We start from the raw sequence: 23,120 nt of genomic DNA on the forward strand, positions 1-23,120 counted from the left end.
CAGCTCCTTCCCAAAAGCAAATACGTCATTAGAAGTCAGGGCATCAGACTCTCCCAGCAACTGAGGAGTCCAGACACGCCAGCCTCCTGCGACCTGCCCTGGGCACCATCTTTCTCTTGTCTGGGGTCTGTGCCCTCCCACAGATGTCTGCCATGCTTCAGTCTCAGAAACACAGCTGGGATTCTGCTCTAAAAGTGGTGTAGTCTCCCTACAGAAACCCACACACCCACGCCTGACGTCCTGGCAAAGCCAAGGTGCTCGTCTGCGGTGGGGCCAGAGGCAGACGCGCCTGCAGGCTGAGGGCACAAAGTGAGGACACAGCACAGGCCTGAGAGGGATGGTGTAAGTTTGGGGTTTCTTCCTAAGACAGAGTGAGAGTCGTGACTCAGGACACCTTGCCCGGAGCTAAGGGGAGGTGTCATGAGAGCAGCGGCGCTCAGAGGAGGTGCCCACAGAGGCCCTGGGCGAGAGCCGCTGGATGTGCCCTCACCCGGATGAGTCTCCACGTGTCCCCGTGGACAGAGATCCAACAAAGCCCGGCCAACTGCAGCCCCAGGGAGGGACCCAACTGAGGGGTAAGCCCACCATGGGCAGGAAGCCAGGCTAAGGCCAGATTGTCTTGGCTACACGCAGCAGCCACGTCCCCGGGAGTCCCCTTCAGCCATCTGCTACCTTCTCCCCACACATCGTCGTCCAGTCAGCAGCATGTAGGGCACCCAGGCCGGCTCCCGCGACACCCAGCAGCACCACACCCTCCAGCGCCTCCTGTACAAGCGCTCCCTTCCACTGCCTATCTGCCCAGCCCACCTCCCGCCGGAGGGTCCCACCGTACGGACTGTATGTCCCCGAAGGCCCTCCCCCCAGCTCTGTGTCAATGTGCACTATTAATTAACACTGATTAATGGTCATTGAGAACATGCATCGTTTCTACATGTTAACATACATGAATAGGTCACCATAGTGTGTTATGGGATAAAGCTCTTAGCCCACAGGCACTGCTCACCAACTTTCCCCAGGACCAAGCACAGGATGAAAACCACTGAATGTGTCCCTCAGGAGAACCCCACAGATGACGCCACTCCCTAGGAATCCCCCCAAGGAAAGGGCAAGTGAAACCAAGAACCAAGGAGAAAGATGTGAAGCCTGGGCTGGAGCCCCAACACCCCGTGCCCGGCTGGGGACAAGGCGCGGGAGACACAGGACCCTGTGATGTGCCCCTGGCTCATCCTGTGCCACCTCGATCCCTTTCGGGACAAGACCTGAGTCCTGCACACTGGGCACAGCCACCACTCAGCCCTTTCTTTCCTGTGGAAACCAGAGCCAGCACCACCGGTCCCCTCATTCCGAATGAGAACCCTCAACTGTACTTTAATGGGCCACCGCCTCACTTTCAAATGCACTGATCCCATTTCCTGGAGCTCTGTGGACCACACACACACGTCCACGCGGGAGGCGCTGCCAGGCCTCCAATGGGAGTCTCTGACGTCACCACCATTGGCCAAGGTCATGTCAATGTGAAGCAAGACTGTCCTTAGGGGTCACAGGTGTTTTCACAGCCACTGCCTTGGTTTAAGGGTCCGAGGAAGTGAGGGCCTCGCCCAAGGATGGCTCAGATTTGGAGAGTGTGACACCAGGAGCATTTAGGTCACGTGTTCTTCCTCACCCTGCCTTCCTCACCCCTCGGGGAGAGGAGGTTGACAGTGTCCCACACTCCTGGGTGGCCATGCAGGGCATCTTATACTGTCCTTGGGCACTGAGGGCCTGGGCTCATGGAGAGGGCTGGGGCGTGTCCACTCACACGTCGGTGATGACACCTGGGGCTGGCATTGAGGGGACAAGAACCATGGGTTTCTGCTCCCACTTGAGGGACTGGAAGAGGCTGAGTGACCGCTGCCTGTGCTCTGGGCCTCGGGAGGTGTCCGCCTCAGCTGTGCACATTCCGTGCACCGCACAGCACCCTGGGTGTTTGGGCCGTGACTGCAGCCAGCCTGGACTGCTGTCGGTACTGTGCTTTCCCTAGAGACAGCTCACTTTCATTTTGAAAATTATATTTACTCAAAAGGGAAATGACCACACTGCCATGGTGGAAACCAGTCCTAGACTTGGAAGGAACACAACTGGAAGACACACGTGCTGGGTTCTGGGGTCGCAGCTGCCGTCTGCCCAGTGGAGAGGTGCGGGCGGGGTGATGCTGGGTTAGCACCTAGAGCAGGGGTGTCCAAACTGCGGCCCATGGGCCAACTGCGGCCCACATTCCATTGTTAATTGGCCCGCAGAAAATTCCAAAAACTTATTTAGTTTACTTAAATAAATCAGGTGAGGCAATACGTACTTCACCTTGAGTGAGTGGCCCGGCTGTTTGTGTATTTTACCGCATATGGCCCTTGGTGAAAAACGTTGAAAAATGTTTGGACACCCTGCACTAGAGGCTGGGAGGAGAGCTGGGGAGGGCTCAGCTATTTGCGGCCCCCTGCCGCGCCCTCACAGTCATGCTCTGGGATGGTCTATGGCCCCTGCAGCACTGGGCCTCCATGTCTGTCAGGCGAACTGGGCATTTTCAGCTCTCCTTCTCCATGCCCGAGCCAGGTCCCGAAGACCGGGATCCGAGGCGGAAGGGGGAGCTGGGGCCTTTCTGGCCGGAACTGCCTTCCTGAGGAGCCCTCCTCTGACTAGAGCCAGCGGCCCCCAGGAACCCAGGGCAGCGGCCGAGCGCAGCCCCTGCGGCAGCCTTTGCTCCTGGGCGCCAGCCAGTCGTGGATCCCAGCCAGGCCAATCCGTGCCCAGGACTCCTGTCCTCCTGAGTTGTTCTCTGCTGTGCAGGCCCCGACCGGCTTTGTCCCTGCCCTGTGCACTGCCGGCCGGACGTAGCCCATCCTCAGGCCAGTGTGGCTCCTTCTGTCCAAGTACGGACTCGGTCACTCAACCGTTTATTCTTTGCGTCCATAACTGTGCCTGATGGTGACGTAATTGTCATCCCTGAGCAGACGTGCTGCATGCCTGATTTCCTGCTGAACAGAGGAGGTGACGGCTCAAGCCTTTTCAGGGGGAAAGTGTTCCAAGTGGCAGGAGCCACTGTGAGCACTCTGCTGGCTTCACGCGCGGTTCTAAGCTGGGCACTTAGCAGAATTGTCCTGAGAGAGACCTGTGGGGACCTTGCAGGCATCACGCTCCGTTACGTTTCCAGCTCCGTTCAATAATGAGACAAGCAAGTCAAAGGTAGAAGTGGCCAGCCGTGGTCAGCCGGCTGAGGAGGCAGAGAGGTGCCAGCGCAGCGTCCCTCTCGGAGGCCTCAGTTTCCCTATTTGTAGAATGGCCGTCAGAAGGTGGGTTGGATTTCCAGCTCTTTAAATTTTGAATCTTTCTTACGCTACCACCATGGGTCACTGTGACTTCCATGTCTTTCTTTTTTTTCCACTTCGTGCTCTAAAGGATGGTGGTGAAACCTGAATCCTGAGGCAACCTCTGGGCTCCCCTGAAGGGGCTGCCGTCCAGGCTTCCCCAGGGTCCGCCAGGTCACAGCAATGCCAGGGGCAGTGGCAGGGGCCCAGCCAACAGCAGCATACAGCTCCTATCTAGGGACCCCAGTCTCCAAACCTGCCCAGCTGGACCTGCTAAGCCAAGGGCCATAGCCAGGGACTGTCTCTCACAGCTGGGTTTTCAACCAAACGTCCAGCTGGATGTGGGGGCAGCGACCTGCCAGAAAGTGTGCGCTCAGTGGAGGGCACCAGGGGACTGCTGCTTGGCCCTGGGCCAGCTCCTCTCCTGCCCCCTGCAGACCTTGGCCTGGACACCTGAGCAGCGTGTGGGCAGCACTCTGCTCACAGGTGAGGGGCCTTCCCACAACTGTGACCTTACTTGGGTGCATTTAGGCCCGAGGCAGCAGGGAGACGGGGCCAAGTGTGGGCTGCAGCCCTTCTCCAGGAGCCAGCCTGGCTGCACCGGCCACCCCCGGCACAGAGGCTCTGCCCTCACAGGGCTGCTTGCAGCTCTTTGTCTATTTACCCAGGAATCCTCTCAACACCCCCTGAAGGACGTCTCTGGGGTTCATGTCCATCCTCAAAATCTCCGGGGGGCAGAAGCATTCAGGGATTTCGAAAACTTCAGATGACAAAAGGCTCTGGTGCCTGTATAGGGAACATACGTCACGTGTCACCCTGAACAGCCTGGGGCACGGCCCTGTAATTAAACTCACTCCAGTATCCTCAGGATGTGTGTACATTTACTCCAAGGGAGAAAAACGACGGTGCATGAAGAGCCTCACTGATTTAGGGTTTGTCCCATGTACGTTCAGGTTGAGTCAGGTTTGCTGTCAAATGAGTTACATTTGGATTTCAGAGACTATAGAGTCCAGGTTATAACCATCCGTGTGTTCCCGTGAGCAGCCCGAAGCCAGAGGGGTTAATGCATTTGCCCAAAGTCACTTTGCCTTGTGACTGGTGGGACCAGGCTCTCACCAGGCCTGCTGTTCTGCTAGGGGGGTGGGGGTGGGGGCAGCACCTGGACCCATCAGTCAACCTTCTAGCACTTTTGGACACCTGCAGAATGATGGTGAATGACCAGTCTGGCTCTGACGGACCCTCCGCCCCAAGGAACAGACTGGGTTAGGGGTGAGTGAGGTCAGATCAGACAACCCATAGGAGACACATGGGCACCCGAGGTCACACCAAGAGAAGGCTGGGGTGGCTGGATCCCAAGCCACCGGCTTTGTCCACCACACAGCGACGCCAAGCAGCTTAGGCACCACTGCCCAGGACCCTTGAAACAAAGGGAGTGAAGTGCCCCAAGGCCAGGCCCCTGCAGAGGATGCCAGGAACGGCAAAACGCCTGGGAGCCTGGGAGGCCCATCCTCCCTGCAGCTGCTCCCTGAGCTCCTGAGCTCTGCCCTCTGCATACAGCAATGTCCTGAGAACTGCCTGGTCCGCTTCTGGATCCTTGCAGCCCTCCCTCTACCCTAGACCCTGCATTTGCACTCAAGGGAGTGGCCGTGGAAGCCCACCCTGCAAAGCACAACAACATTTCCCAAGCGTGCTCACATCCACCATCTTATTAGAGTCAGATGCAACGTTCTCCAGCATGAGCCCACTAGACAGATGGGAAAACTGAGGCAGAGAGCAGTGCACACGGGCAGCAGCAGGCTCTTTAACAGAAATGCTGCACTTCCCTAAAACCCTTCTAGTTTTAAACTGCTGTTCTCGTGTTTTTTTTCCCGGATAGCCCCGCCCTCCCGTGGAAGGCGCTGTGATGAAAGCCTACAGTTCACTTAAGAACAGTCTGTGCCTCCCCTTACAGAGGGCCCTCCTCGTTCCTCCTTCCAGAGGTCCTCTCTTCTCTAAACGCTCCTAGACTTTATATGTGTGGTACCTACACCTGGTCAGTGTGCGTCTTTCCTGTCCCCTTGGACTCAGGTCAGGAGGCAGCAGAGTCCAGAGGCTGGACTCACCCCCAAGTGCCCACCACCCAGAAAAAGGGTGTCATGCCGGAGGTGCCAGGAAAGCCCGCTGAGCAGACTCAGTGCACCGGATGTTTCTCTAGCAGCCTCAGCTGTTCGCAGGAGTGACAGGGACACCAGCTGGGGCTGTCTACCAGACAATTCTGTCATTCACATGGCTGCTTCCCAGCACAGCCTGAAGCCCTGGGCTGAGGGACAGGATGGAGGCTGAGCTTCCCGTGGGGGCTGGGGGGAGCACTGGGCTTGGGGAGGTGCTCACATCCCTTCTGGACAGCAAGCAAGTAGGGGAGACCACCAGCTTGCTTTGGCCAGTCCCCTTCCCCGAGGGTAGACAGTCACGTGCTCGGAGAAGCTGCAAGTCCATCTTTCCATGCTAGCTGAGTGCCCAGCACACAGCTGAAGCCGGGCAGAGAGAGCCAAAAACCTCCGGAGAACTCTGCAAAGTCCCTGCCAGTGTCACAGGTCACATGTATGTCCCCTCTGTGAGCACATGGACAGTACCCAGGTGAGCTTTCAGCATCAGGGCTGCTTACCAGATACCAAGAAGAAAGTGGCTGGAACTGCCTGCTCTGAGACATAGCGTGGGGACCTGCACTCATGTGTCCCCCACACCTGCCACCACTGTCCTTCCACCCCCGCCGGCCAAGTGCCCTTGCAAAGCCCCTGGGGACTGTTCCCACCCCAGGGCCTCAGCCCATTCCCCTTGCTTCTCCAAGCGACCAGTGACTGACAGGGACCTTCACGAACTCTTGCCCACAGGCCCGAGTGCTGACATGTTCCCCTGAAACTAGTGCCTGGAGCCCTTTCTTGTCCGATGCAGCGGGTCCCAAAGGACCCCCAAAGGCACTGCCTCGGGATGCCAGCTGCATGGCCTCCACCCTGATCACCCTCCTCCATACGATCTCACAAGAGCCCCTGGCTGAGCCTGGATGCTGGTCCAGCACAAGAAGACTCAATGCTCCACTGTGTCTCCCGTCACACCGAGGGTGGGGGCCACGGCCCTCAGGGCTGTTCCTTCCTTACCCATGTGGGGGGCATCTGTGACCTAGGAAGTGCTGTGCCCCTGCTCAGGTGGGAAGGCAGCATGCAATAGGAGGGGCTGTGTGGCATGGCCATGCCCTCACTCATCTGGGGACAGCAGAAGGCGGCCCTTGGGGGTTCCTGCCCTCAAAGCCTTCAGGTGCCTCAGTGTGGACAGCGGGGGGCGTAGATCTCCCAGGCAGTGATGCTTGGCAAGGCGAACGCTTCTGGGCTTGCCAGGCCCAGCAGGCCGACCCCACAGAAAGGCACAGCGAGGGCACCTACCGACACTGGTTATCTTCTGCGCGCCGAGGTCACACAGCAGCGCTTCGACCGCTGGGCTGCGCCTGGAGTACAGCTCGTACCGGTTAATGCCCAAGTGGAACTTGAGCCAGTTGGGATAGGCGTCCACGGCCGCCTCCCCGGTGGGTAAAAACGCTTCGTCCTCAGGACCTCCGGGTGGCCTGTGGAAGTGAGAATGACCCAGAGTCAGCAGAGAGCAGAGCGCCAGGTTGCAGGCCGCGGGCGCCAAGGTGTTAACTCTGGATCCAAATGAACGCAGACTTATTCAGTGGTGTCCGGCTCCAGCAGGATGCTGCACAGTCCACACTTTTCCTGGGGTTGTGTTCCACCAACTAATAACATACCTGGAGGCCATAATGCTTACTTACCCCCAAGCCGCCCAGACAGCTATAACTAAAGCAGGACCAAACCCAGGACGTCAGCACCAGGCCCCACCGTGTCTGTCCTGGGGCCACCAAAACAGCCTGACAAGCATGATGTCAGCTTGGGGTGCAAGAGGCTGTCGGCCCTTCCCAGGGGCAGAAGAAAGAACTCATCTTTGACCACAGACTGTGTGCAAGTCACAGACACGCCCAGTCTCTCAGAAACTCTCCCTGGGAACTGCTTTGGTTCTAACCACCTGGGGTAGGAATGATGCAAGAGGCTAAATTTAATTTTAATGAGATCAGTCTTGGGTGGGGAGAGAGGAAGGAGGCAGGCACTCACTTCAGCCAAGGCCCAAAGAGAGGGCCTGCCATCCACCAGGCTGCCCTTCTAGCTTGAGTCAGGGGCCAGCCTTGGGAGAGCAGACCTGTTTGCTGCTGCACTGGAGGGAAAAGTGGATTTGTCTTAGCGCTAATTCACCTGCAAGTGAGGCCTTTCGGCCCCAACTCCTGTCCCCCAGTGGACACGACAGCTGGCTCCATCACTGGCCACTGGCTGTCCTACGATGAGCCACAGGTGCAGGCCACTGCTCCAATTCTCAAGTTTCTGAGCATTTCCTCGAACCTGGCCAGCAGACAAAGCCCATAGTCCACCAAACCAACCCCTTGGTGTGTTCAGACAGAAAACACTGGGCCTGATCAAATTTCACAGGAGAAAGGATTTTCTAAAATGTTTTGGAAACCTGGCCTTTCCCCTGGTGGCTTGGGTAACCTTTTGCAGGCAGTTATTTATTCTGGCCCTGCTGCTAGTTAATATTTCACTACTCTAGGTTGCAGCATCTGTTTATTTTGATCTTGGTGGCTGAGGAGGACCTTGGGGGAAGGGTTTAAATCAGTACAGTTTCAAGAGATGCTCCAGGGGGATGTGTCTCCCCATAGATGAGGCCGGCACCCCCTTGCAGCTGGCACTGTTCCAAGGCTGGCTGCAGTCCACACACTGGCTGGGAGAGCACCGTCCTTAGGCTCTCAGGGCCCCTCTGCTAATACTGTTCTCAGTGACTGGATCACTGGGCCGGTCCAGACCTTCTGACGTGTCCACCAGGGCAATGCCGCCACGTGTCTGACCGCTTGGCAGCCAGCAGCTCCCCAGGCCAAGGGTAGGGGCCCTGCCACCTCCTTCATTCATTGCCTGATGTCACCCAAGCCAGTGGCCAGGGCCATGCAGGCCAGCTCTGCTTTCCTGTACCTGCGGCACTGACCCTCCCCCGCTCTGCCTTCAGGCCGGTGGCAGCCGGTAACAGCTCCCAAGCCCGCAGCCCTTCTCAAGGGGGCAGTCAATCATCTGGAGACAAAGAGCCGCGGCCCTTCCCAGGGGCCCTGGGCCTCTTACACAATGCCTTGGATGTGGAAGGGACACACTGGTCCGCTTTGATCCTCAGAGGGCGCGTGGCTGCCCTAGGGGTCGGGCCTGCCGGGCACCCACCGGAGGGGACCCCACTCCACTCACCAGTTGGGGCTCTCCGCCGCCGCTTTGGGGTTGAATCTGATGTCGCTGTTCACATTGAAGAGGACGTCGTCTTCCGTCAGCGGAGGCACCGCGACCTGGTACAGTGGGTGTTCGAACAGCCTGGCCAAGAGGGAGCTGTCTCCGCTGGTGCCTGGGGGCGGCACCGACCGACGGGGGCCGGGGTCTCGGAGCAGCGGCCGGTGCGCTGGGTCACGAGGTCTCGGGGCGCCAGGATCCGGGCCCCGCAACGCACCCTCGGCCGGCTCGGCTGCAGGCGGCAGCTTCTCCAGCGAGTGGGACGTGAGGTTGGAGGAAGGGTCGGAGCTGAAGTCCTGCAAGATGCGAAGCGTGTGTTTGTTGGGCCAGCCCGAGTCTCCCGCGGCGGCGGAAGCGGGGGCCGGAGGCTCCCCGGGGCGGCCCGGCGCCTTGGCCCAGCCTGGGGCCACCGCCTCGGCCGCGGGCTGCGCGCAGGAGCAGCCAGGCTCCCCCGAGGGGCGAGCCGCGCGCCGTCCCAGCTTCGGCAGCAGGTCCAGCATGATGTGCAGCGCGCAGGCCGCCAGGAACACCGCCAGGATGAGCGCACGAAACCTGCGCAGCGGGATCATCCTCGCGGCCGACGCCTCCGGAGCGTGCTCCGCGCGTGCCCCTCTAGTGTCGGCTGGGCACGAACGCGGTGCTGCGGCTCGGGTCAAGGTCCATCTGGCGTCGGACGGCTACCAGCTCCGGGGCTGTCCCCGGGCCCGCACCACGTGTAAGGCGCCCACCGCCAAAGCGCCCGCTTGCCGAGCCATCTCGGGGCCGTTCCTTCTCGTCTCTCCCGAGCGGCCGCGTCCTCAGCGGCCGGGCCCAGCGGCCCTTATCCGCGGAGCTGGGGCCGCAGCCGGATGAGGGCCTGCTCACGCAGTGGCCGGCTCTGGTCTCTGGGGCCCGGGCCGCGCTCATCAGGCGCACAGGGGCCCAACGTTGCGGCCCATTCCGGCCAGGGCGCGGCGGGCTGGGGATGGTGGTGATGACCGCACGTTGCAATCCGATCCGCGGCTCCGTGGGCCGCGCTAGGCGCCGGGCTGGCCCGGCGGAGAAGGGGCGGCTCCTTGGGGCAGGGCTCGGCTCTCTCAGGCTGCGGCCCGGAGGCGGGGACCTGGAGGAGAACGAGGGCGCAGGGCCGCGGGGTCTGAGCCCAGGGCGAGCGCGGGGGGGTGGGGGTGGGGGGCACACGGAGCGGCAGGCGAGATCCCTGGCAGGTGCAGCAGCGTCCCCAGAGCGCAGGGTCCGCACGGCCGAGCCTCTCGGTGCCCTGCGCCCCGGGTGGGCAGATATCCGAGCACGGCGGAGCCGCCCCCCGCGTCAGCGCCCGCAGATTGGCGGAGCCGCAGCCCCGCGAGTCACTGCCGGGCCCCAGCCGACTCCGCTCCCTTTCTCTTTTCTCCTCCCCTCGGCCGCGCCCCGCGATGCCTCTGCAGCTCCGGGCCCGCTAAGGAGAGGGCGCCTTCTTCCGTGGTTTGCCGAGAGAAAACGGAGACACCCGAGAGAGGAAGGTTGGAGGGCGCGGGGTCCCGCATGCCCAGCTCGTGCAGCAGGAGATGAGCGCCGCGCCGCTGCGGGCACTGTGGATGGGCCCTCCCGCCAGGCCGCTGCGCCCAGGACTTCTGCCTGCCAGCCTGGGGCCGGCTGCCACCAGCTGCAGCCTCTCGGCTCCTCCCGAGGGCCAGAACCCAGGCCAAGTCCCTCCCCAGAGCCGCTGGGCGTCTGCACCGCCAGACGGCGACCTTGTGCCCCAAGCCCCCGGCTTGGGCTTGGGCGGGCCCCCAGGCGCCCTGGCCGAAGAACGGGGGTGGGGGTGGGGACGCCGTCATAGAGAATGAGAAGAGTGCTGTATGTGACCCAAATCCGGAGGGGACGTTAGGACAGCGCGAGGCTCCTGCACCCAGCTGGAGCCCCACTCACTTCACCCGGAGGGGGCCACTCCGGTGCCTTAACTCTGGCGGTGCTAGCATCCGGAGCAAGGATTCGCTGGGCACTGAGAGGAGAGGTCCTGTGTGTTTGGGAGGCGGCACCTCCTCACTGTGCGGGGCAGAGTGTGTGTGTCTGTGTGATTTGCCTCCCAGATGCACAGGATGGCCCACCCACACCCAGGGGCACCTACAATGGGGCCTCTTCTGGGCACACACAGCTTCTGGGACCCCCAGGCCCCAATAGGGAATATGAGTATGAATGTCAGGCCGAAGTCGTAGTTAGGGAGGTGAGTGAACCAGGCCAGGGAAGACGTCACAGACTCATCCAGCTCCAAGCACACAGACTCTCCTCCCCCACCCAGAAATGAGAAGAATCTCCCCAACGACAGCCTCTCCAGCAGGACAGAGAGGAGGGCAGCCTCTGCTGGGCCCAGGGTGGGGGCGTCCTTCTGTCACTGTGCCATGGGGGCGGCTCCCCGCCCTCTGCAGACCTCAGCTCTCTCTCCCGTGCATTCAGGGTGCATGGTCCCTGTGACTCACCATTGAGTCTGGTGCCTGGCCCAGTGCCTCACACTGAGCAGGACCCCACTACATACCTGCAAAGTAAAGGGGTGCCCGACCACCTGGCCAGTGTCTCTGCGGCCTTTGGAAACAAGTGTGAGGACTGGTCTCAGCCTTCCTGGAGACATAGCCATAGATCCGGGGCGGCAAGAAGAGGAAGGTGGAGTTGACCCACCCAGGAGATGGAACACTTGGGAGACTTGTCCTTGGAGTTGGAGCTGCCTCCCTCGCCATCCCCTCACAGGGACGGCACCATTTTTGTGCAGAGAAGGTGACTTTGGACAGGATTACCCAGGGGGGCCCAGGAAATGATGTGTGCACTGAGATGGAGGTTGAGAAGCAGCCCCCTGCCCCATCTGGGGGAGGTGGAGCAAGGAGTTGCCATGTGGCAGGAAGGAGCTTAGGTCTGTGGTCTCCCAGCCCAGCGAGCGTCTCCCGCAGCCTGCAAGCCCCACCAGTCCTCCCACGCTCAGCGTCCTCGGGGTGGGTGTGTGGTGGGCTGGCCCCACGAGCCGTGGACGTCAGGTGTGGGGCCTCCCCACAGCTTATTTCACGCCCCACCCCCCACCTCCTATGTTACTTGGACTCTTGTTCACCGCTGGACGGCTCCCTCTCCTGGTTCTGGGTTCATCTCAACTGTCACCTTAGAAAAGCATTGTGTCACTAAGCAGATAATTTTGAAGTGCCCCCGACTATTGATTTTCCTAGCAGTACCCATTGCTATCTGAAATACCAACTTCTGTCCTGATTTACTGTTTGTCTCCCCCAAAATGCATGTGATCCATTAATTCAGGAGCCTCAGATGCCTTGTGCACAGTTTTGCCCTGGGGGCCTGCAGAGCAGGTGCTCAAAGAAGGGACGACAAACAACCATCCAATGTGCGGTCAGGTGTCAACAGACTAAGGTGACACATGTGAAAAAAGCCTTTGAAGACAGAGCACATGCCACAGGAGGGACAGTATGAAAAGCTGGACTGGATCTTCCCGCCTAGTTCTTATAATTTGCCTGAGGAGTAGTTTGATTTGGTTCAATTGATTCATCCATGGAAATCACAAAAAGCAAACATATACACAGACCCACACAGAGACATATCCATAGACATAGCTATACATAGAGAGAGGCGCGCACACACATATACACATGCAGACACACACATGTAGACACATAGACACACATGCAGAGACACACACATGCACATACATAAGTAGACGCGCACACAAGGCCCCACCTCAACGTCTGGGCCAGGCCAGTCCAGGTCAGGTCACTGCTCCGGGAATGGTTTGGGCTTTTTCCTCCCACAAGATGGCACTCCAATAAGCCAATGTCTAATGTGTCAAGTGGTGACTGGAATTACATGGAAAACGAGGTACAGCACAGAGGGAACCCCACACTCTGGGTGATCAGGGAAGGCAGCGGAGAAAGCGACATTAGAATAGAAGCTTGCTCGTGAGGGAATAGGAACTCGGAGGTCTGTGGGGTGGTGTTCTGGGCAGCAGAACTGGAAATGCCTCTGCTCGGGGGCAGGGTCTGGAAGAGCTGGTATATGGGGGGGGCCTTGAGGTTGGAGTTGAGTTGGGGGAGGAAAGGGGCTGGGGAACATTCCAGAAAGGTCCAGGACTCCTCCGGGGCAGGAGAAAGGGGAGCAGCACAGGCCACAGACACCCCAGCCTGCCTCCACCACTGCACCCCCCACCCCGGCCCGATTGGTCCAGCCAGAGCGTCCAGCCTGGAGCAGAGGAGGGGCCAGAGGGACCTGCCCACCAGCTCAGGCCCTGGTGCCCCCACCTTTCTTATTCTGCGATGTTTTCCTGAGGGTTACTCATCCAAGGCCCCTCTGGGGAAACTCCTGGGCTGTTGACCACAGGCCAGCCCTGGTCACAGGCTATTCTGGGAGCTGAGGGTGGGGGTAGCTGGGCTGGCGGGGGAGGGCTGTGCTGTGGGAGGCGGGAAGGAGGAGGGGGTCATGTTCCTGACTGGGCACCCACTGTGTGCCCAGGTGTCACGGGGTGTGTGGCTTTAACCCTTGTCTGGTAGAACAGAGAGCATGGAGATTCCCTGCCTGCATGGGACTTGGCTAGCACGGGGCTGATGGGCTAGCGGGATTTACACGGGAAGGGGGGCACACTAGCAGGAGAGATAGCTCCATAGGGAGGGGACATAAGTGTCACCAGTGTCCTCTGGGCCCGTGTCAGGTACTTGAGTGGGGCCTGCAGGGAGAGGGGAGGCATCCTATGGATGAATGTGGCCTCCATCAGCCACCAGCACTGACCATCTGGCATGTCCAGCTGCCCCTCGCTGGAACTCTGGCACTGTTTCCCCAGCTACATATCCACAGCCTTCGGGGCCTTCAGAAAACAGCTCCTTTGTTCTAATTTTAAATCACAGATCAAGAAACTCAAAAGTAAGCAAATAAACAGCCTTGACTTCATTTTCTACATTTTGTATCATTCAAATATCGGATTTATACTCTTTCCTATCATACATGCAATGACCACCCAAACTGACCATCTATCGACCAGAAGGAAAAATGTGAAGAATTCTGAAGGCAGGTAGGCAACTGTCTGATCACTGAGACCAATGCAGCTTCAGAAACAGAAGCCATGCTTTGAAGCCACTTCTACCTGGAAATCAACACCACCAATACAAACACTTTTATATAATTTGGGGATTGTGAAGGAAACCCAAAGGGAGGTTACAGACTATTCAAAAATGAACGCAAATGAGAACAGCACGTATTAAAACCTGTGTGACTCTACCAGCGAGGTTCACAGAGGAAACCTGGAGTGATGACAGCACTTCTGAGAAAATGATAGTGACTAGAAATAAGTGAACTAAGCTTTCCGTTCCAGAAACTGGAAACAGAACAATAAAATAAGCCCAAATAAAGAAGGAATGAATTCATACAGAACCAACCAAAACAAACACAACAGAAAATAAACAATGGTTGGCTAATAAAACGAAGACATTTCTCTGAAAAGACCAATAAGAGTCAACATATTGCAAAATATGATTAAGGAGAGAAAAGAGAAGATAGAGTAAGCATGTGGGAGAAGATACGACTGCAAATGGGACAGGCATGGAAGTCCCAGAAAAGACTGTACCTACCACTCTGTCATAGTTGATGATGCAAAAGAAATAGGTGTTTTTAAAGAAAAATTAAAATGACCAAAATTGACTTAAGAAGTACTAGAAAATAAAGCTAGACCAATCATCACAGGAGAAATTGAAAACCGGTCAAATATTTATCCCTAAAAGCAGAAGTTGGGCCAGTTTGGCCAGACAGCTGCATCAGACAGTCAGGGAACAGATACTTTGTACGTTAAGGAAATTGCTCCAAACAGAGAGAAAAGATGGAGATTTCTGTACCCTGAGGTCGGCCCCAGATGAGGCCATGTCTCTTGGAAGCAGAGACGACTTCACTTTATCTACTTCGCAGACGGAGGAAAGAATCATCTGATTCTTCAATAGCTGCTGAACAACCCTTGTAAAATTCAACACTCATTCCTGTTAGGAAGTCGTAGCAAATCCCCACTAGTGGGAAATTGCCTTTCTCTGACAAAGGGCACCCACAGAGAGTTGCCAGTGACATCATTCTGTCTTTCCCTGGGTATAGCAGAAAAATTTTAGAAGGTGGCAATCTGTAAAATCAAAAGGCATTCACCAAACATTATTTTAAGCGTGAATGTAATCTGTAGGTTTGGTGATTAGAGGTGAAAATGTGAATATTAGACAAATAAGATTTGGTATTTAGAGGCCAATGCAAGATTCAAGTGAGAGAATAAATTCCAGTAAAACGTCTTTTCCAGAACCCTCAAATTTCTGGATCTGGTTCAAAACACTGATGCTGATAAACCACACAGGTGGGGGATGTGAGTTTACCCCTGACGGAACAGTGGTGCTGTGAGGACACGGGGACCCCCTGCAGTTTCGGGTAACACTGCCTGTCTTGAGAACTCCATCTCCTGTGGTTGTCAGCAACACGCCCCAGGTGAGTCCTGCTCAGGTCCTCTCCCGCCCCCACTTTCTGCCCACTGCTCTCTGTCCTCTACAGACCCAGGCTGTGCCCTAGTGGATGTGGCCAGAGGGGTCTCCTGACTGCCCTTGCCAGAGAGGATGTCCACCCTCATTCTCAACATTACCATCGAAACAGACAGGTACAGGACAGGGCTGAGCCCTCCCTCCCAACGACCTGGAGGTCACCAGGGTGCCCCTGTGTGTGGATGTGTCCAATGGCACAGGACGCAGTACTGACACTTGTTACCCAGAGGAACAGGGTCCTGTGGCCCCGAGTGTCATGCACGTTCTCAACATGGGGGGTGTGGGGAGCTGCTGGGGAGGAGGAAACAACTTGGGTGTAAGTTTCCAGCACACAGATAAGTCCTGGGAACAGCGGCCTCAAACACTATATTGGAAAGTATGCTTTGAGGTCATTATTCAGAACTTCACAGGCCATTTCCTGGCTGAGCCCCAGGACAGCGGACAAGGCACCATAGTGTTTTATGAATGACAGATGGCTTTTGTCACACGTCTCATTGATTGTGGCACTGGGGCTATGGTGGGGCCCGGCCGAAGTGGGCACCTGGGTGCTGCCTGTGGGCAGAGCCTGCAGGTCAGCCGTGAGGACAGACCCCAGCGTGATGCTTGACGCAGTGTCGCCGACTCTGCAGCAAGGACAGCCTGGTGCCCCCAGGACCAGGCACAGCTCTGACGCATGCCAGTCTCACAGGGCTGGCTGAGCCCCAGTGGTCGGCTGCAGGGCCTGCAAGGGGGCTTCGATCCTTCCTCCCCCCTCACTCATCAGTCATCTGTGTGGACATCCTTGGCCCAACCCCATTCTCTTTATCGGGACACGAACAACCGCAATGTTCCAGTTTGTCTGAGTGCTAATATCCCAAGTCCTCCTGTGTGAGAGACACCAGGGCCTTTGCAAATGCAAAATATTCTTCATCTTCAAGAGATGCTGGGACTGGCAGCCGCCAGATGGTGGGGTCCCACCACTGCCCCAGAGCCCCAGCCCTGCCCTACACTGCCTGACACACAGCCTCCTAAGCGTGCTGAGGCAACCTGGCCTTCTCAGTCCCTTTGCAGGGGGACGGGTACAGCTCGGGAGCTGGGGGGTGAGAGGTCATTCTTGGCACACACACACTGGCCCAGCACAGGCAGTGCAAGCCCCTGGAGCGCCGGGGACCAGCTCCCCACAGCATTGCCAGACGAAGACCACCCAAAAAAAAGACCAGGCAAGGCTATTAGGCCTGAAGTACCTTTCCAGATTTCCAAAAAGCAAACAACAACTCCCAGAGAAATTTGTAGGCCAAGGATAAATTAGCTAAGGACAAAGGTAGCACGATGACCATTTATCATCCCGAGCCAGAGAGGACACTGGGAACCCTGTCCTGTCCTCGTGATTCAAGGTCAGAAGCTGCCGCTTTCCCTCATTATTTCTATTTTTAAAATTGCATTGGGGCCTCTTGCAAAAATAGCAGGAGGTGAGGACATTTCAAGCTCTCACATGCCCCTTTGTCAGAAAACCACAGGGACGCAGGAACAGCCAGCCAGGATGTGGGCGACAAGGAGGCACAGCTCACCCCTCGGTCATCGCACGAGGGGGTAGACTGCGGACAGCCAGGGCAGGCACAGGCCCAAGGTCATTTAGGGAGGCCCCACAGCCATGGGCGCTGGTCCCTCTGAAACGGCAGGCTGCAGCGAGCCCGGGCCGTGCAAGCAGAGCAGCGATAGCAGGTTCCACGCCCTGTGTTCTGAGTGCAGGGGAGGTAGCTTCCCGCGCAGCCTGAGAGCTGGGAAGCTGGAGACGCTCACGTGCGTCACAGGAGACTAAGACGAGCCCCTCTGGGCGGTAGCTGAGGGACGAGGACGGCACCGGGACTTTCTTTTGTATACACGTGTGAGTGTGTATGTGTGCATGGACATGACCAGGGAGCTGCAATGTTCTCAGGTCCCAGTGTGCAGACCAAGGCCCACAGATTTAAGCCAGGGCCAAGTAACCAAGAGAAAATGACAGCTGAGATTCACTCCTGGTCTGGCGGACCCCAAAGAGCCCTCAGTCACAGTGCCGGAGATGGGGCTGTCATGTGGGTCTTGGAGTGGGAGGGGGGCCTGTTTGGAATGCACCCTCTGCAGGCCTACGGCAAGGGCAGGCAAGCTAGCACCCAGCCCCGCCCAGCCCGTCTTGGCTTCTCCGAGGGCTACACCTGCTGCTGGAAGTCAGAGCCCCAGGCCTGGAGATGGTGCTGCTACTTAGAGAAAGGGGCCAGAGAGCTCTCGTCCTCACTCAGATACCCAGCCCTGCCACCCACAGGCAGCCTGAGCAACCTGTCCAAATGGTCCTTCCTGGAATCTTGACATCCTTTCACGGACCAACACTCCTGTTTAACTGTCATCCTTTGTGGGGCCTAGAGCCCTTTCTCCCACAGCAGAGCCTAGAGCCTTCCCAGGCAAACCTTGCAGTTCTGCTCGTTGTTTTTATGAAGTCCTTGTTCCCAGGAGTGGGCAGCCCAGCATGGCTGACGGGCGGACTCCTGCTGGGACCAGCAGTGGACAGTGATGCGTGTAGGTTCTGGACCACAGAATCTAGAGATGCAGGCACAGGCTCCAACTGAAAGTTTCCGTCACTTTGGTTGTCACGTGGCTCGTAGTCAAAGATCACGAAGTATGTCAGTCATGTCCTGTAAAGCACTGATGGCTTAAACAATACAATGGTCATGAGCACAGCGTCTGCCTTTTGCTTTAAAGGTCACATCAGTGATGCTCTATTGGGAGACGTTTTGCAGAATCTGCTTCCTCAAGCCGATAGGACACCCTGCTGCCCTGACGAAGACACCAGACAAGATGACGTCAGAAACGGCATTCATCAGACGAAGGAAAGCCTCTGTGGCCGGCACAAGCACGGATGGATCAGCCTGGCCCATGACTCCCCACGCTGAGCCCCATCCGCGGCTGAGCCTCAGTCCCTGAGGAAAAGCCACCAGGGAGTTCGGGCTTCAGTGCTAGCTCACCGATCTCCTGGCCTGGCTCCCTGCCAGCAAACGGCTGCGATGTCGGCACCGCAAAACTCGGTGTTCAACGCTTGACTCTGCCACACGTCAAGTGGGTGGACCCTCTTTTGGTTCAGTGACACTGCCCCCAACGTGGGGACCTACCTCAGACAGCACTGACAGCAGGCCTGGGAGCACGGCCCTGATGAGCCTCTCACCTGTCTTGTCAACAGGCATTTTTCAGTCCTTCCTAGTTCTCCAGTTTCTCACATCCCTTCTCCATACTCTCATCATGACGCAGAATGAATTTCCTCAGTGGCTGTGGGTCTTTGGTGTCTTGACACGTGGGCCTCTCCATTGAGCAACTCACAACAGGAGAGCTTCCTGAGAGACGGAGGGAGGGAGGGAAAGAAGGAGGGAGAGAGGCAGAGAGACACAGAGAGAGTGGCCACAGTCTTTATTACATAATCTCTGAGGAACAACTAGATCAGGGCTAAAGAGGGAGAGCAGGGCTGAGGAGGGAGAGCAGGGGTGTGGAGGCCACCAGCCCCTAGGAGTTTCCTATAAGTTTTTATCGTGAGTAAAGAAACAAATGTCAATAATGTTAACATTCTCCCAAAATGATGATGGAGAAACTAATTACTAAGAACAAAATGTTTGAAGATAACGATGTTTTGTACTTATAAATATTTCTACCTTTTAATCAATTGGGATTAGAAGAGCCAATGCCTTGAGCTGTGTCTGATGACAAGGGCCTTCCTCCCACTGTCCTGGCCATTCCTGAATCAGGGCTGGTGGCCAGAAACACTCAGGGGGCTCATTTCACAGCTCGTTAGTGGGCATTTCTCACACCCATTACTGCTTTTTGGCATGAACGAGACGGCACTGCCAACAGTGCTGGAATTAGCAAAGGTCAGAGCAACCATTAGTGGCATCTGAACACGTTAATGGAAGTGCATGTCCCTGTGTCAGGGGCCCATGTCCTCCTCCTGGTAATGGTGTGGGTGCTATTGAAAGTGCTGGAACCCACACAATGAGAAAATTGCAGCCCTAGCCGGAGGCATCTGAGGGTGGCCTAATGCACTGGTGTCCCCCCCCTACCTGGCCTGGGTCCCTCTGGGGAGGGAGGGGTGGCCAGAGCAGCGAGATGGGACAGGTCCACCTGTGCTCTCAGGGCATCAGGACAGAGGCAGTGTTTTTATCAACAAGCCTGCATGTAAAGATTCCATAAGCAGGGCCTTTCCCTAAGGCTGGGGCCACTAAGTACGTTATCCCTTTGAAATAATCCTCTTGAGTTTTAACATTGAGTGTTTCAGATTCAATGATTTTATACTCTACACTTTTTTAAAAATACAAGGCCCTGTAAATAAAAGTGAATAAACCATAACAGCAGAGCCGCTGTGGGAGCTGCAGGGGTAGGGGACCCAGAATCCCCCACTAGGTCCCTCACCCCCAAGCTTGATGTCACCAAGGACAGCCCTACAACAGCTCTGCAGGGTCTGAGGGGCCCTAGCAGAGCGTCTGGACCTTTAGTTTGGGAACACGCAACCCCCCTAAATAGACTGATTTGAGAGGCCAGAGGATCTGGCCATTACAAAAAGGATTGAGCTGCTTGAGAGACCAAATACAACAATGGACACTCCTTGGATGACCAGGAGCTCCCACTCACAACCTCTGCTGCCACCGGCCCAGACGGTTGGGACTTGATCAATGGCTGCAAAAATTAGAAGGGTCCTGGATTGCTGATGCCATCACTTTCAACTCAGGACCAAGCGGAGAAAGCCAGCATGCCCCTCTAATCGATGGCACGGGATGCCCGCATCCAGGCAGCTGCCACACGTCCCACCCACAGACTCCATCGGACATGTCGGGAGCCCCTATCACCACGATGTTCTCCCACTGAGTCTCTGCCAAACACAAGTGACGGTGGCCCACCCCGTGGCGTACCAAGCTGCGAATAAGCGGCCTCGTCTTCATTTATTGCCACTTGCTCCAAATGCTCGGTCACAAAGTATGATGAATGTGTACATCAGATGTGAGCAGACTCAGGGAAGGACGCTCAGTTAGGGAGCAAGGAAGTCAAGTCCCTCTGCTTGTTTTGTCCTTTCTGTTGTACATCCTGAGGTTCATTTGGGAGGTGGCTATGATAGAACTAGGAACAAGAGAACCACGCTGCCACTGCCCTCGGGGAGGCTGGAATAACACGTGCTACTGATTAGACTGAAAGTCCACCTCGAGGGGGAACAGTTGCGGACACGTCAGGGAGCTCATGTTTTCAATTGTAAGATATTGTCGTGAGCAACCAAACAAAAATGGAGATGTTTCCTGCCAGGCGCTTCTCAGGAGGCTGCCCGGTGGTTGTGGGGCCTCCTGCTGAGCCCACCCTACATTCATCCAACCTGACAATTCTCCCAGCACCCTACAGCCCTGTCTCCTGGTGGCCTGGGCTCCCCCTCAGCCTGCACAAAGGCCCTGGTCTCCAGGGTGGGCCGTGAGCAGGGGTCCGAGTGTGCCCTGAGGGCTCCACTTGGGACGCTCTGAGACTGGCAGGAGTGGGTGGCTTTACTCCGTCTTGATTGCTCCACCAAGAAGTGGCCAAGATGGGGAGAGGCAACTAAAGGAAAGTTTGAGGGGACAACTTAGGAGAAGAAAAAGGAAGGCCCGTGAAGGCTGCCCAGGGTGTCACATGTGTGGTCCTACCCAGGGCTGCCCTGCTGGGGGCAGAGAACAGAATCTCACCTTGGCGTGTGTGCCAGGCACAGGAGATGGATGGCCACGTCTAGGGGAGGCAGTTGTATAAAACAGGGGCCTTATCGAAGACCCCCTTCCTCTCAGGAGATGCCCTTATCCAATGAGTAAGCACAGGATCCCTCCCCAGTGCGGCACAGCCCCTGCAGGAAGGGGATAGGAGTCCCTCTTCCTTCTCAGCCCTTCCCTTCCCCCAGGACCACAGTCTCAGGTCAGAATTCTGCCAGGTGGTCAGGGCTGGACCTCCTGGGCTGACTCTCTAACAACATGTTTATAATTAATCTCCTACTAGTGATTGTCCCAATCCTCTTAGCCGTAGCATTCCTCACCCTCATCGAACGAACACTGCTAGGCTACATGCAATTCCGTAAAGGACCAAACGTTGTAGGTCCCTACAGACTCCTTCAGCCAATCGCTGACGCCATCAAATTGTTCACCAAACAACCTCTGCGTCCCCTAACATGATCAATTTCCATGTTCATTATCGCACCAGTCCTAGCCCTCTCCCTAGCCCTAAGGATATGAGCCCCCTACCCACACCACACCCAGTAATCAACATAAACCTAGGCGTCCTATTTATACTGGCCATATCAAGCCTGGCCGTGTCCTCCATCCTATGATCAGGCTGAGCCTCAAACTCCAAATAGGCACTAATTGGAGCCCTACGGGCAGTAGCACAAACCATCTCCTACGAGGTAACCCTTGCGATCATCCTACTCTCCGTACTGTTAAGCGGATCCTTCTCACTACCAACCCTACGCACCACACAAGAACACACATGACTAATCTTCCCATCATCATTGACCACCAGCTACAATGTGATTTCTCTCCACCCTAGCAGAAACCAACCAAGCCCCATTCGACCTAACAGAAGATAAATCCAAACTTGTTTCTGGATTCAATGTAGAATATGCCGGAGGCCCATTTGCCCTCTTCTTTCTAGCGGAATATGCCAACATTATTATAATAAACACTGTTACAACCACCTTCTTCCTAGGGGCATTCCACAACCCACTCCTACCAGAACTATACACCGCCAACTTTGTACTCAAATCCTTACTTCTCACTGTCTCCTTTCTATGAATCTGAGCATCCTATCCATGCTTCCGATACGATCAACTAATTTATCTCCTATGAGAAAACTTCTTACCCCTAACCCTAGCCCTATGCATGTGACACGTAAGAATACCCATCATTATAGCCGGTATTCCTCCACAAACGTACGAAATATGTCTGATAAAAGAGTTACTTTGATAGAGTAAATTATAGGGGTTCAAGCCCCTTATTTCTAGAATTACAGGAATTGAACCTGCTCCTAAGACTTCAAAAATCTCCGTGCTACCACATTACACCACATTCTACAGTAAGGTCAGCTAAGAAAGCTATCAGGCCCATACGCCGAAAATGTTGGTTCACACCCTTCTCGTACTAATAAACCCACTCATCTTCACTACAATTTCATTTACCATCATCCTAGGAACCCTGATCGTAATGACAAGCTCACATTGACTACGTGTCTGAATCGGCTTCGAAACGAATATGCTATTATTCCTAGAATGATAAATCGGTTTCATCCTCATGCACGGAAGCCTCCACCAAGTATTTTTTCACACAAGCAACCGCCTCCATGCTGCTCATGCTAGCCACCATTATCAACCTCCTACACGCTTGCCAATGAACTGTCACAAACATCCTGAGCCCAGCAGCCTCGACTGTCATAACCCTAGCCCTCACCATAAAACTCGGCCTATCACCATTCCACTCCTGAGTCCCCGAAGTCACACAAGGCATCCCCCTGTCATCAGGCCTCATTCTTCTCACATGACAAAAACCAGCCCCCTTGTCAATCCTGTATCAAATCTCACACTCAATCAACCTGGACATCCTACCTGCCATGTCTATATTGTCCATTCTAATTGGAGGCTGAGGAGGACTCAACCAAACCCAATTACAAAAAATGCTGGTGTCCTCTTCAGTCGCCCACATAGGCTGAATGACAGCTATCATAGTCTACAGGCCCACGATAGCGCTACTTACCCTAATTCTATGTATCCCATATTTGTGAAGAACCAGGACACCCACGTGTGCACCGCACGTGCTCATCCCTTTGGGAGCAGTGTGGGGGGCGTGGCCCCTGACTCCGCCCCAAGGCAGCCAGGCCCTTGCTGGTCCCTCCCACAGCCAAGCTCAGGAGCAAAGCCCTGCGTGTGCTCAGCTGTGCTCAGC

The 23,120-nt window shown here is 56.2% G+C and overlaps 1 protein-coding gene across 2 annotated transcripts in view; it reads right to left on the reverse strand.

The window, feature by feature from the left end:
* Positions 1 to 9,246, reverse strand: part of FAM20C (FAM20C golgi associated secretory pathway kinase) — a 35,047-nt gene extending 25,801 nt beyond the window's left edge. For both annotated transcript variants that reach the window (XM_019747478.3, XM_019747477.3), the window contains exons 1-2: positions 8,642 to 9,246; positions 6,755 to 6,933 (exon numbers count right to left, since the gene is read on the reverse strand). In XM_019747478.3, the coding sequence (XP_019603037.3) occupies positions 6,755 to 6,933; positions 8,642 to 9,246 (784 nt within the window). The remainder of the gene's footprint in view (positions 1 to 6,754; positions 6,934 to 8,641) is intronic.
* Between the last annotated feature and the right edge of the window lie 13,874 nt (positions 9,247 to 23,120).

The sequence above is a fragment of the Rhinolophus sinicus genome, chromosome 5, assembly GCF_057876585.1.
Source record: "Rhinolophus sinicus isolate RSI-liver-muscle chromosome 5, RSI-T2T, whole genome shotgun sequence".
Lineage (NCBI taxonomy): Eukaryota > Metazoa > Chordata > Mammalia > Chiroptera > Rhinolophidae > Rhinolophus > Rhinolophus sinicus.